This window comes from Chrysemys picta, chromosome 8 (genome assembly GCF_011386835.1).
Source record: "Chrysemys picta bellii isolate R12L10 chromosome 8, ASM1138683v2, whole genome shotgun sequence".
In the NCBI taxonomy this organism is placed as follows: Eukaryota; Metazoa; Chordata; order Testudines; family Emydidae; genus Chrysemys; species Chrysemys picta.
This window is the reverse complement of record NC_088798.1, coordinates 103,695,773-103,711,008: the sequence shown is the minus strand read 5'-3', so window position 1 is coordinate 103,711,008 and position 15,236 is coordinate 103,695,773. Positions and strand designations below refer to the sequence as shown.

The window sequence follows — 15,236 nt, the reverse complement described above, 5'->3', positions numbered from 1 at the left end:
ATGAGACACTGTTTGATTTAAATCCTGTCTAGTTTATAGAACTCAGATTTACTTTTATTTCTTAGGAAATCAACTTTGCTCTGCATGCTTATTACTTATAATCACTTTAAATCTATCTTTCCCTAGTTAATAAACCTATTTTTATGTCTAAAACTGTGTTTTGCTTGAATTACTTGAGGAATCTGCTCAGGAACAAAAACTGGTGCATGCCCTCTCGACATTGAGGGAGGGGCGGACTGGGTAATAAACTTACACTGGTCAGGCTTCTGACCAGGGCAGGACAGGACAACCCTGAGGTCCTAGGCCGGGGAGCTGTGGGGAATTGGCTGGAGCCTGTCTATTGTTGATTCATGAGTGGCTGGTGAAAGTATTCACGTAACTCAGCTGGGTGTGTCCCTGGCTGTGGATGGCTGTGTAAGAGCAGTACTTGGAGTGGTTTGCAGCTTGTCACAGCATCACAATGTGAGAGGGAGCCCAGGTTGGTGAGACAAAGGGCTCAGCAGTACCCCAATCCCTGGTTGCACCCTGGGGATCCCATCATAGGATCAAGGCATCATTTCATCAGAATTAGCCAAGGTTAGGGGAACTTGAAGGTGGTGGCCATGTAGTTGTCTTTTCACACATTCTCCAATTCTGTAACTAGGACATCGAAATGTCATCTGATCTTCCTTTTGAGAGGAGCTGTACTGTGACCTTGTGTGCATGTAAAAGTGTGTACATAATTGTAATATATCTGCCTTCAACTGGGTTCACATTGCTAATAAAAGACCATTATAACCGATGTAGACCTTAGACGATGAAAAGGAATATTTCTTATCTGTACTTCCTATTTGAACAAAAGGACTTTTCAGGTAAGTTCAGACTGGCCATTCCTTGGGTAGAGTATTTTCTGTTGTGAACTTGGATCAGAATTGGTCTTTATGTTGAAGGAAGTTTTGTTTTTATTATGTTCTGTATAAGGAGACAGTAGTGCCCATAGTTACTTTCTTGAACTAAGTGTTACTTCCTTAATGAGGTAGTCAAGATCCTTATTTTTGGCTATGGAAATTGCTTATGGAGAGGGATGCACCCCTTTGTGCCAGTGACTGATGATCACTTCACTCAATAGACTTGTTATATGCAGATTAATTGAAACAGAAGAGGAGAGATGTTTTATTTTGCTAAACATTAGATCCCATTAGTTATGAAAATGGTAGTTTGCTAAATTGACTTTGCTATAATCTGTGAGAAGGATGTCCAAACCGCATCACCCAACAAGTTCACAGTACAGCAGCAAATATAGGGAAGGGGATATGGGCCAAATACTGATTGTGCCAGTCCTAAGATGGACCTGTATGCTGGTAACAGATCACTTTGAGTTAGCCCACATCATTGCACTTGCATCTATAGTGAAAAGTACAAAAATGGCTGTCTGTTTATTGATACTTTTTTTTCTACAATAATGAAATGACATAAATGACTTCTGATCAGATCTCTTCATATGTAAGTGATTTGTATTAGCAATCATTTAAATTACTCTTAAATTGCTTTTCATTATGTCATGGAGACCATCCAGCTGATATATTCAAGTCCTAGGCTTGTGAAAAATATTGTACATTCCAAATGGCATCTGAATAACTGAGCATAGATGACGGATGATAATGGACAACTATTGACAATTAAACTTGCTGACTTAGTTCGGTTATCTGTCCCTTACAGTGCTGATATGCTCAGCACTAGTGTATAGTAGATATTTTATAAATTCTATAAGAAGGGGGAGTGATTCACTGTAAGAGTTAGATCCTCTGGAGTGTATTAAAAACTATAATAAAACAAAAAACCTCTAAAAATGACTGACTCTCCATTAGTGTTCCCTGTACACTGTGCAGTTGTCAGCAATAACAGACTTTATGGAACTTATGCTACGTACATAGGATGGTAAATTTAAAGATGTTATAATGACTAGTGGTATCTCAAACAAGGATATACCTATAATAAAATTTGATTATACTAATTTCTAAAATTTTTCAGACACTGTCGGCTCATGATCAGTTTGAACACTATTCCTTAATATGTTTTGACTGCTACAGGAGACTGTGCACTTTAGTATAGTTTTTTTTATTTTTTTTATTTTTGCCACTTGTAATTTCTGGTTTTGGTCATTAAGTGCTTCTTACAGGAATGCTATGCTACATTTTGTCCCCCTCCTCTTGTATTTTGGATATTTTTGTACCTCTGGGTTTCATGACTTCAAAATTAATTTTCTGCTAGAGATTATACTTGTCTAATATTTGTAGGGTATATATTGTCCAGGGCATAAGTAGCGTTTAAGCAAATCAAGTTTCTGGTTAAACTCCTACAAGTGGAGTTTGTTTTCTGCTGGTTTTAGGTCTTTTTTTTTTTTCTTCAGGCTCCCTTTAATAGAGAATTTGGCTATAATCTTCCCACAGTTGCTTAGTAGGGATTGGTAAAGGCTTTCACTCAATCTACTGTCCTTACCAACACAGCTGGATCTGATGTAGATGATTATATCCTCTCTACTTGATCAGAGCTTTTGTCAGATTTATTACAATTGACATGCCTGAAGTACCGTCTCAGATATCTGACTTAGATGTTTCCAATATTGGCCATAAAAACTTTTGTCAGGCTTGTTGCCTCTTCTGTAGTAAGGCCACCTAACTGAATCAATAAGTTACAGCAGTTTATTCCAAGCTTCTAGCGAGAAATGCTACAACAGCTTTTTGTAGTACTTAGTTGTCCCTCACATGGACTGCTGCGTTTATTGTGCTGTCGTACCTTAGGTTCTCAGTTCTGGAAACTTTTGTATTTTTCCCCTGCTTCTCCAGATTTCTGTGTTGCTGAAGTACAAAGTCTAGAATGTCTCAGAAGCACTGGTTTACGCAATTGGGTTTCTAACGTGCTCTTTATTTTTGGAAAAAGTAGAGCTGTCTACATTTCTTAAGGACACTGCATCAAGTCCACGTAATATTGTTTGACATTAAATAAATCAGTACTGCCTTTAGATGAATTCAAGACCTTTATAGTTTGGCTCATTTGTGAATGAACACACAGCTGCCTCCTATTTCCTATTAGTGTGAAAATAGGGAAAAATCTAGAAAATCTTTTTGTTCTGTACATGAACAGCAAACTATATAGTCGTCTTTCACTGCTAGTGATCGTAGCGCAGGGGTCGGCAACCTTTCAGAAGTGGTGTGCCGAGTCTTCATTTATTCACTCTAATTTAAGGTTTCGTGTGCCAGTAATACATTTTAACATTTTTAGAAGGTCTCTTCTAAAAATAAATAAATAAATTAAATAAATAAATTATATATATATATATATATATATATATATATATATATATATATATATATATAAACTAAACTGTTGTTGTATGTAAAGTAAATAAGGTTTTTAAAAAGTTTAAGAAACTTCATTTAAAATTAAATTAAAATGCAGAGCCCCTTGGACCAGTGGCCAGGACCCGGGCAGTGTAAGTGTCACTGAAAATCAGCTCGCGTGCCGCCTTTGGCACGCATGCCATAGGTTGCCTACTCCTGTCGTAACTAAACATTGTTTAAAAATTGTAAGTGATTCAAACATACTGAAACGCCTACATAATTTCCTTTTTATGAAACTGGGATATTTCTTAACTCCACCATAATGCCAGACCTTTTATTATTCTAGTTACTCCATTTTTAGCTCTTAATTTCTATTTTATTTTGCCTTAAGTGCTCGAAGGTATCGGACCACTCTCTAAATTAGAGAACTACTTTGAAAAGTGAATTTTTTATGTTGTATACGTGAAATCATGACCTATTAATAAGGCTCAGATTTTTGTCACAGATATTTTAAAGATATGCTAAAAATATACCTGACAAAATGGGGAGGGAATAGGGTCCAGCTTCCCAGTGGCTGGGAGTTTTGGGGTCCCCTCACCCCCCGCAGTGGTGGGGAGCTGTGAGGTCCCCGCCACGGCTGTAGCTGGGCTGCCGCAAGGGATCCGCCCGCTGCAACTGGGCTGCTGCAGGGAGCCCTGTGGAGAGTGGGAGCTCCAGGGGATCCCCGCCGTCTGCCACGGCTGCGCTGCTGCGGGGAGGGGTTTGCCACCTGCCGCGGCTGGGCTGTTGCGGGGAGTCCTGCTGTCCACAGCTAAGTGGGAGCTCTGGGGTCCCCCTGCTGCTAGGAGATGGTGGGGGCCTGCCAGCAGCATCTGAGAGCTGCAGGGCTGCCTGCTGACAACTCCAGCTCTAGGGCAGAAAATGTCAAAGGTCCCCGGAAGTCACGGATTCTGTGACTTCAATGACCTCCGTGAAATAATCGTAGCTATATCTATTAAGCATGCTGACAAACATACCTTTACTGGATTAGTATACTTGCATTTCTTACTGTAGAAAGACTTTTTGTGGTAGTTACAATGGATGATGTATTTTATGCTACATCCCATTAAAACTTTCTGCAGCTGGAAGAGGATGATGATGGAAATGTGCACTAACCTTTGCTCTTATTTGAACATGTCATCAATGTGACTGAAAACTGAAATGGACACAGATTTATTCTGATTTGAGACCAAACATTACTGCATACTCCATGTTTCCTTTTGCTCTTTAGGAAGTTTAACAAAGATAAGGTTATCACTTAATATGAGTTAGTCATTCTAATTCTTTCAATGTAGTACTTTAAAACAAAACTAAAATGTTTGGGGAATATTTTTCTCTCAAACAAGTCCCAGTAGTTCCTCTCTTCATAAAGCTTAGTCAGAAACTTCTAGTGTGTGAGAGAGATCCTTTTCTTTCTCTTTTACATAGCTCCAGTATGCTGCATGACTTACTCCTGGGGGAATTATGCACCAAAAAATTATAAATTCTGCGTATTTTAAAATACCTGTCAGCGAGTTTGTAACAATAAAGAGATTCAGGACATATTTTTTGACAAATAGATTCCTTACTAGGCATATTAATGCACAACTTTGAGTGATAATTCATTTAAACCAGGAGTTCTCAACCTTTTCCCTTCTGAACCCCCCCTCCACTCCCCCCCCCCCCCCCCAACATGCTATAAAAACTCCACAGCCCACCTGTGCCACAACAGCTGGTTTTCTGCATCTGAAAGCCAGGGCCGGCACTAAGGGTATCAAGCAGGGCAACTGCCCGGGGCCCCGCACCTCGGGGGGGGGCACCGCAAAGCTAAGTTGCTCATATGGTGGCTGAATTTCCTTTCTGAACGTTCTATAATTACCGAGGGAATAACAAAATACAGTGATCCCATCAAACCATTAATAAAGCGACGTACAAATCAAATGGTTTTGTGACTTTTTTTCTTAACAAAAAATAAAACAACAAAAGATAAAACTAGCCCTGAAGTGGTAACTAACAACAAATAGTATTTTCTATTGCTGTAGGTACTAGTTCTATTCCATTATAAAATAGTTTAAGGTTTATAATGCCTTTTTTGCTAAATTTGAGTGAGGTGTGAAGGGATAGTGATTTGACTTAATGTAAAAGATGTATGGCTACAATTTTCACACAGTTTCAAAATTCTGGAATGAGGGTCTAACTATGAAACTTATTGTAGTAAGAAAACTTTTAGGCTTCCATTCTGGAAGTTCAGTGGGCCTGGCAGCACTGGGAGATCTTAACATCCTAGATACTACAGTATCTAGTTACAATGGGATGTATTAAAGATGGAGCAATTGTCAAACTTTCTTACCCCACCTATTTAATGTTAATCTTCTGATGTCTTTGTTTCCTATCATAATTACTTTGTCTTGCCTCTTGCATATTGCCCATCTTTGCTCCCAATACTTCTGTGAGGAAATAGAGCAGGGGGGCCTTCTTTTTAATAGCCAGAGCTGTGAATCTGAAGGCCCTGAAATAAACCCTCCAACAGAGATCTGTTATGCTGACTGCCCTTAAACAGAAAGCAGTACAGGCCAGGGCCTGAACCAGACTAAACTGCACAATTCCCTGCCAAACTCGGTCAAGGGTCATGACCGGGGGTGGGGGGGAGGGCAAGGAGGGAAAGAATAAAAAGCCCCAGCAGCAGCACTAATGAAATATGTTCATGGCTGATGAAATATAATAACCACTTGTGTGAAGCAATAGGTAACTTTAGCTAAATGCAATTTCTTAACTCATGCAGCTTCTCCTTTGGGTGATCTGTGACCCACTCCGTGATTCCAGCTATCTGCTAAATTAGCCAATCATAGATCTTCTTTAGGTGTCCCATGGAAAACCCCCCCCCCCAATCTTTAACCAAAACCCCTCCAGAAAATAACATGTCTTGAGGAATGTACCCAAACTGGTGCCAAGTACCACCCCTGGGGAAAAATCACCAAGCGCCCCTCTACCCAAATAAACACCCAATTCTCGGAAAATAATGAGGAAGGTACCATGGATGGGAGGGGAATGACCCCGACCCTAATTTCTTAACTCATGACGTATTGTTTGTACTTTGCTTGCGGTTTAATGAAATAAAAACCTGCCTGCGAGCAGTCCTCGGTGTGTCAGTCTTCGGACTGCACCCCAGTGCACTGGTATGTATGTCAATAAACTGGCCTCAGGCTTGAGTCTTTGAACTAAAATCATTGCGTGGGTGTCTTTGACCACAACACTTCTTAGCCTTGATAATGATTGCAATGAAAAAAGTAATCTCATAATCTGATTAAACTATTATCCCAGGATAAAATTTGCATGCATTTGCTTTTAAAAGAAAATGCAAACTTAATAATATTGGATATAGCTTCTGCTTTGAGCTGCAGTAGTTAAGTTAAAAATAGGAAATTAGAGAGAGTAAAGTATCCTGTGAGTTCTCATTGTTAAGCCAAGGAGTTTGTGTGAAATTCTGGTTTTACATTGAGCTTCATCTTTGCATGCGTGTATGCTATGCCACAGTTATTGGAATCTGATTTTGCTGAAGAAAAATATATATGCCTTTGGCCCTGGGAATTTGAATGTTTTATTGCCCTGCTCATGATATTCTGTTTTTTCCAGTTCTTAGACTACTGCTCTGAACAAGTGGGAAGTATTTATTAAATAGCAAACAGCTTTATCTAAATGGAGATAGTCAAGGTTGTTATGTCCAAAGCTTGACATACTTTTGTCCCTTTTGCAGAGTGCAATGTAATTTGAGGGATTTTTAAAACAAATACATGTGCTACTTTCGCTTTTGTAACCGGTTTATTGTACTTCTAAATAAAAACAAACGAAATACAAAGTATTCTTATGGTTATCGGTAACTTGATACAATATCAGTGCTCCTAAAATACTTTTTTGTGACTCAGTGTCAGTGATTAATGGTTACCATAAATCTTAAAATAGAGGGGTTGTGTGTCAATGTAATGGAAGAAAACACCTGATTTTAAAGCAAGAGATTCCAGTTTCAAACTTCTAGATTTCAGAGTTTTGTTACATACAGAGTTCAGAAAAGAAATGAAATTCAGATTTAAGAATTCTGCTAAGGAGCTTTTATAACAATTCCTGAAGTATTCTAATCTAACATTGCAGAACCACCATGAAGATGTATATAACTTACTTAACTAATTCTTACAATGTTGATGGAAAAACTTAATTTCCTGTCAAATTACTTGTCCCAGGCAAGTGATAAAACAATTTTTTGTAAAGATGTCCCTAATACAGGTTCATCCACCCAAATGAAATGAGGATGGATCGTGATCTTTAAAATTTCAGAAGAGATCTTTTAACCATTTGAAAGCCCCATTTGTCACATTCTCCTGCTCTTGGAGAATGTCACCTCACTGCATGTTAAACAACGGGGACCTTTGTCTGGCTTGTTGAAGGTTGTGTTGCCCCTTTAATGGCAGCTAGAGAGTTACCTGCTGTGTGGAGACAGCTTCATACCAGGTCAGTGTGGGGAGGCTAGGTGACCAGAAGAGAAGGGAACTGTTTATGCACACGTCTATGCAGTAAAAGCCCTCTTTTCACCTGGACCATGCTAAGCAGCACCCACTTCCCCACCCATGGAAGTAGTTGAAATGCCAGGTTTCATCATGATCAGCTGTGAGCATTATGCTAGTCTCCGCTTTCTTGGGGGGCTAGGAAGGATCTTTTCCCTTACCACCAGATTGGCCAAGACAAGGTGGATTTGTTTGCCTTCCCCATAGCAGGTTGAGGGCTTAATGGGGGACAAAGAACAAAAAGGACAGGAGTTAGGCTGTGATTGTGTAAGCTTGAGGCGGATGTCCAATACAGGTACTTCATAGGGAATGGATATGGTGATCAGATAAAATGGATTGGGAAAGGATTTAAAGGAGGTATTCTTTAAAGGAGTGGAAGTGGCGGGGGGGGGGGGTTGGGGCTCTTATGACTGGCATGGCAGGGAGGCAGCCCCCCTTCTTTACTCTCTTAACACTCATTTGAGGGGATAATGAGGTCCCAGTAGTCCATTGGCTGGGCCCAGGATGGGTAAGGAGGAGGGCTGCCAGTAGCCCCCTGGGTATATGTAGATGAGTATGGAATTACCTGCACTGAACAATTTAATCTGCCAGATTCTCCTAGTCATGTAGAAATAAAGTTTCAGCGTAATTGAAGCATATCCAGTGTCTGCTGTCCTTCCAGCATAGCTGGACAATGCTTACAAAGGCCTTCCGTTTGGATTCTTTGTTACATGTAGTAGGCTGGATGGTGTTGTAGTAAATGTCACAAATAGACTTGTCCAGAAAATGCAGTTTGCCATGGAGAAGCACATTTTATTACTTTTTTTAAAGGGCACAAAGTTATAGCATACTTGACTTAAATTTTTTTTTATAAAGTGTTATCTGAAAAGCTTTCAGAAGCCTTACTGTGTTTACACAAAACTACTATTGGTTTTAACCTTATTGGTAGCTAGTGATATTTTTACTTTTTGGCAGTTGAAGGGCGTAACATTGACTCTTTTTTAAATACTATAGATGTTACCACTTTGCTCTCTTGTAAGTTACTATTTAATAATGCTACAATTTCTTGAATGAGGCAAGCATTAGGTTCTCTGTCTAAGCAGTAAGTTTCCAGCCACATGCAAACAGAATAATCTTTCATTGGTGTCAGCTGTTGTACCACAAGTGATGTATTGTACCTTGATTTTTGTCCCTTTTGTTTGGTGGGTTGGTTTCTCAGTGTCCCAGGAGAAATTGTATGACACTTGCATTTTCACTATAGGATGGGTGAGGGGTACTACAGGAAGGCTCTGACAGAGGTGTTGACAGGAGCGGCACCAGGGTTTTTGGCGCCCTAGGCAGGGGTCCTTCCGCACTCCCGGTCATAGTCGGCAATTCTGCGGCGGGGGTGTCCTTCCGAGCTCCTGGTCTTCGGGGCACTTCGGCGGCAGCGGGTCCCGGAGCGAGTGAAGGACCCGCCGCAGAATTGCCGCCGAAGACCTGGAGCGTGGAAGGACCCCCCGCCGCCGAGGGCGGCAAAATGCTGCCCCCCCCCCAAATCCTAGTGCCCTAGGCGACTGCCTAGGTTGCCTAAATGGAAGCGCCGGCCCTGGGTGTTGAAATTAAGAAGTATAACTGATAATTTTTTATTCTGACAATATATTAATACTGTAGTAGAAACCTGTTAAGTTGGTTAATTAGTTGCACCAAAATATTCTTAAGATAGACCAGTGACAATTATTAGCACTAGTCTGTACTTGACCGAACTAGTTTAAAAGCTTGTTTTCACATCCTCCTTTGTTTAGCCATACTTCACACTGGAATGATATTTATAACTGGAATAAAAGGGAGAAAACCCTGTGTGGCTGAGAAACAGATGCTTGGTAACACCTATGGCACACAAACCATATTTTAATGTTGTCTTTCCCCCTGAGCAAGTATTGATTCAAATATTATTTCATTGTGGAGTTAAATATCTTTGTGGTCACTAAATTAATTCTCAGGCGTATGTATTCACAGCTCCTAATGAGTATGAGGTTTTAAAAATATTTTTTGAAGGGGACTTTCTCTTTAAGCATGCAACTTGTTTTAGGCTTTGGTTGCCAGAGAGTAATAACTATCAAGTATAAGACAACTGAATTCTTTGGCAAATGTTTCTTTGTTTTCCTTCCAACCTTTTTGCCAGTTTGAACAAATCCCTGATGTATAAATTTCTCCTTTTTTAGTGGTGGATCGTCTGGGCTGTGATCCTCGAACACGTTTCCATGTTCCTCCGAATACCAAGCAGTGGATTGCCTTGCTGCAACGAGGAAACTGTACATTTAGAGAGAAAATATTGCGAGCAGCTTCACATAATGCCACAGCTGTGGTCATTTACAACAATATATCCAGTGAGGAACCTGTCACTATGACTCATCAAGGTAAATAGTATGAAGTCTGTTTCCTTTTTGTCCCCTTTGCCCTCTGGATATTTTTCTGCCATATAAACTATTTTTAAGGCACTGTTGACCAGGGCTTTGGAGCTGTGCTCCGGCTCCGCTCCAGCTCCAGGCTAAAACCTGAAGCTCCACTGCTCTGGAGCTGCTCCGGGCTCCGCTCCAAAGCCCTGCTGTTGACAGTATACAGCTACTTCTTAAGTGTTTGTACCCTTTGTTCTTTGCAAATATGAGCAAGTACACAATATAGTGAAATACAATGAATACATCTGGAACTGTTTTTGTTTTTTTTAACTTCAGAGGAATACTCTTATCCACTGAGTAACTTTTTTTTTCTTTCCCTTTTTTGGGATCTTAAAGCTATCATTTTTGTTTCAAATCTTAGTGCTATTGCTTAGTGGAGAGGCAGAAAACAAAACCGTGTATAAGAAAAGAGCTGTAACTTTATAGAAAACATCTGAGAGTGAAGAATTTTTATAGTAATGGGACTTATAGTGGAATTTTGAAGGCTGGGGTTTTCAAACGAGCCTAAGAGAGTTAAACTCCAAAATCCCAGCCTACAGGCTTCTTTTAGTGACATCTTACAAGGACTTCACCATTCCTGATGGTACAGACTAATAAGGCCACCACACCATTGCGATGCAAGACTAAACAGGACATACCTACTGTTTTGAGGAGGAGTTGTCTTTGTAAACATAATCTGGAATTCTTTCACGATTTGATATATTAATGATCTGGATCTCTGAAGACTTGCACATTTCTAGGGCAGATCACATGTAAAAATTTGGCATTGCTAGAAAATAATTTTAGGATCACTGGAGCTTTTACCCTTAGGTTTTTTCCCTTGCTGAAAGAATCCCTTTAGCAAATTTTACAGTTAGACAAAATTTGCGTTTACCTGCATTTTCCCAAAAGAATGTCTATTCACTTGGGATTCTTCATCCTTCAGCTCACCCCAAAAAGGCCACTTTCGATAGTTGCATCTCCTTTGAAAACTTCCCCTAAAAATTGTTCCACTATGGTTTTTTTGAACATACTGGGGGAATGCTTGTGGAATTTGGAGTTTCCAAATTATCATTTTGTATCTTACCAACCTCAGTGTGAATAGGATTGATATTCTAGGGAAATGAATATACACCTCTACCCCGATACAACGCGGTCCTCTGGAGCCAAAAAATCTCACCACCTTACAGGTGAGACCGCGTTATATTGGGTTCGGTCTGGTACGGCGTACCAGCAAGAGCCGGTATGCTGTGCCGGACTGGACCGGCTTCCCCAGCGGTCATTTAAAGGGCCCGGTGCTCCAGCTGCTGTGGGGAGCCCTGGGCCCTTTAAATCCCCGCGAGAGCTCTGGCAGCGAGGCTTGGGTGGGGATTTAAAAGGCCCGGGGCTCCCTGCAGCGGCCAGGGCCTCTGGCCCTTTAAATCACTGCCCGAGCCCATTTGTCAAAGCCCGATTTAAAGGGCCCGAGGCTCAACATGAGTTCGGATATAACGCGGTAAAGCAGCGGGGCTCGGGTGGCGCTTTAAAGGGCCCGGGGCTCCCTGCTGCTTTACCATGTTATGTCCGAATTCATGTTGTATCAGGTCGCGTTCTATCGGAGTACAGGTGTAGTTTAAAAAAAAAAAAAAAGGCTTTCCTGAGGGAGCCATACAGTCACCTGAACATCTCATTTTGGGAGTGGAGCAGAACCTTATACAAAGGAAATTACCCAACTCATGTGTTCATTACTTTTGTTGATTGTAAATGTCTCTTGCTTTGTTCCAGCAAAACTTTTTTTACCTTTGTTTTCTTTTGTGAGCCATCACCACTTCTCTGCTCATGCAGTTCTCCTAAAGACTTAAGCTCCAAAGGCAGAGACCAAAGTTGATGTGAAGTTTGTAACAGTTACCAAGCCCAAAGTATTTACTTCCAGATGATGCAAATGATTTCTGACTTCTAGTGGCCCTAGTGAAGTGGGATACTTGTAACAAGATAGTAAGATTTCTGTTTGTTGTGACTAAAACAGAGAGGAGAGGCAAGAAGACTAATATAGCCAGACTCTCTCAGACGGTAGGAAGATTTAAGATAGCTTTTTGCTTGAGCTCTCTTATCTCTGAATCTTGAGGTCTTTTAGACCTGTCTCTTTGTAACCAAACTTGATCTCAAATCTCTTAACTCTTCCCTTGCCTACACTGTCAACGGTCATATTCCTTGCTCCATCTTTTGGGAGCGGATGGAAATCTCTGCACTAATTGGATATTTAAGCTCCATTCCTTCACTCTTCCAGCTTTCCCCTTCCTTAAGGTCAGCAGTAGTTGAATTCTTTTCATGTGTCTGACAGTTTTGTAGACTCTTAGTGGGATGACAACAAGTTATAAGTGCCTTAATCAAATAGTTTTTTGACATATTTGGCAAAATAGATGCTACACACCAATGTTGTCCCAATTCCACATGTTAATATGGATCAGTGGGTCTTGTTCCTATTGCTTACCAGGTAGCAGCATATACTGTTTTGTCAGGGAAGCACAGCAAGGAAAACAGCAGCTGCCCAGGATGCAGTGCTCCTGTGGGCCATATGCATGATCTCAGCCTGGTGTGGGTCCCAACACCAACCTAGGAATGCTTGTGCCAAAAATACAGGGTTTGGGTCAAAATAAAAAGTGTAGGTTTATTCATGCTGTATATCTCAGGTTGTAGGCATCGTTTATGTAGTTATGTAACTTTATTAAAATATTGTCCCATTTCCCACAGGGGTGCCACTTCAGATTCTGGGGTGAGGAGGTAACTTCCAACCGGGGGTGGAATCACTTGCATTTGTTTGAAAGATAAAATGTCTATTTTTGGAGCATTTATTTTGATTAGTTCCTGTATTTTTAACAATACATATAGATTTATTACAACAAAATTACCAACACAGGGCAAATAGGCAACTTTTAAAGCTAAGCTAAGCACCTTTGCATGCAAACCCAGTACCAAATAAAACCTAATTTTCAAGTCTCTAAAGCAAAGCTCAGAACACCCAAGAGAAATACAGTAAAATATTACTGATCCCACAGCCTTGATATATAAATCTTTTAGCCTTTACAGGTAGCAGTGCAGTCATACAGTATGATACTTTGCTATTATGGAGCAAACTTGGACAAATTGCTAAGGAGTACAAAAGAATAGCAAAAGAATAGCATGTAAGGGCAAAATCAGAAAGACTAAGGCATAAAATGAGTTAAATGTATCAGGGACCATAAACGGTAATAAGAGGTTCTTTAAATACATTAAGAACAAGAGACAAAGGAAAGTATAGGTCCTCTACTTAGCAGGGAAGGAGAGCTAATAATTGGTGACCTGAAGAAGGCTGTGGTGTTTAATGCCTATTTTGTTTCAGGTTCACTAGAAAGGTTAATGGTGACTAGATACTCAACTCAATTAATAGTAATAACAAGGGGGAAGGAATGCAAGCCAAAATAGGGAAAACAGGTTTAAAGAATATTTAGATGTATGCACTTCAGCAGGACCTGATGAAATTCATTCTAGGGTACTTGAAGAACTAACTGAAGCAATCTCGCAACTGTTAGCAGTTATTTTTGAGAACTCATTGAAGTTGGGTAAGGTCTCAAAGGACTGGAAAAAGGCAAACACAGTACCTATAGTTAAAAAGGGGAACAAAGAAAACCCAGGGAACAATAGTCCGGTCAGCTTAACTTCAATACCTGGAAAGATAGTGGAACAGATTATTAAACAATCAGTTTGTAAGCACTTAGAGGAAATAGGGTTATAAGGAATATCCAGTATGGATTTGCAAAAACAAATCATGTCAAACCAAACTAATTTCCTTCTTTGACAGGAATACTGTCCTACTGGATTTTCAGGGAAGGAACCAGTAGATGTGAGATATCAAAAGCTGTACTAAAAAATCAAGATGATTCTTGGGGCACCCAGAACTGTGAATCACGTCATTACCCCCTGCCTCCATCATGAGAGGGAGTCTTGCCTATGCCTGGTTGGGTGTCAGCTCCTTAACACTACCAGTCTTTCTCAGGCTCTTGCTCGGACAGTCTCCTCTAGGCGAGGCCAGCCCTGTTTTCACCTTGCAGGCTAACAATAGATGCACCCCTCTCCCTAAGTCCCTTTGAAGTGTTCCACTGAGATATCTAGCCCCTTTAATTGGCAACTTATAGAAATTCCAGATCCTCTGCCCCTGGAAGAGCAGTGTGCCCCAGTTTACTAGTTTTACCTTAAACCACCACTCCTGTAAACCAGTGGTTCTCAACTAGGGGTACGCAGAGGTCTTCCGGGGGGGGAGGGGGGTACATCAACTCATCTAGATATTTGCTTAGTTTTACAACAGGGTACATAAAATACAGTAGTGAAGTCAGTACAAACTAAAATTTCATACAGACAATGACTTGTTTATGCTGCTCTTTATACACTGAAATGCATGTACAGTATAAAATAAATCAATTGGAATATAAATAATTATATGGTAAAAATGAGAGAGTAAGCAATTTTTCAGTAATAGTGTGGTGCGACACATCTGTATTTCTATGACTGTTTTTGTAAGCAAGTAGTTTTTAAGTGAGGTGTAACTTGAGGGTATGCAAGACAAATCAGACTCCTGAACGGGGTACAGTAGTTTGGAAAGGTTGAGAACCACTGCTGTAAATCACACAGCACTGATGAGCCCTTATAATAAAACAAAAGTAGATTTATTTAAGAAAGACTAAAGATTTAACTAGAAATGAGAGTGGTGGTAACAAATAGTTACAATACAAAACAAAATCATAAAATGCAAAACGCTGTCTACCCTTAATAGTTACCTTCCCTATCTAATAAAGTACATCCTCTTCCCCCGCCCCAAGGTCTGGCAGTTGCAGAGCTGGCTGGCTTCACAAGCCCCAGGATCTAGTTTTTCATGAGAACACTGGGTTCCTCCAGGTGTCTCCTGAGTGAAAGGATCCACAGGACCTCACTCC

The 15,236-nt window shown here is 40.4% G+C and overlaps 1 protein-coding gene across 8 annotated transcripts in view; it reads left to right on the top strand.

Moving 5' to 3' along the window:
- RNF130 (ring finger protein 130) overlaps window positions 1-15,236 on the top strand; it is an 86,143-nt gene that overhangs the window by 8,279 nt on the left and 62,628 nt on the right. For all 8 annotated transcript variants that reach the window (XR_010590087.1, XR_010590086.1, XM_042850951.2 and 5 more), the window contains one exon: window positions 10,078-10,272. Coding sequence is in view for 6 of the 8 variants with exons in the window: in XM_042850951.2 (XP_042706885.1) it covers window positions 10,078-10,272 (195 nt within the window). In the remaining 2 variants the exon portion in view is untranslated. The remainder of the gene's footprint in view (window positions 1-10,077; window positions 10,273-15,236) is intronic.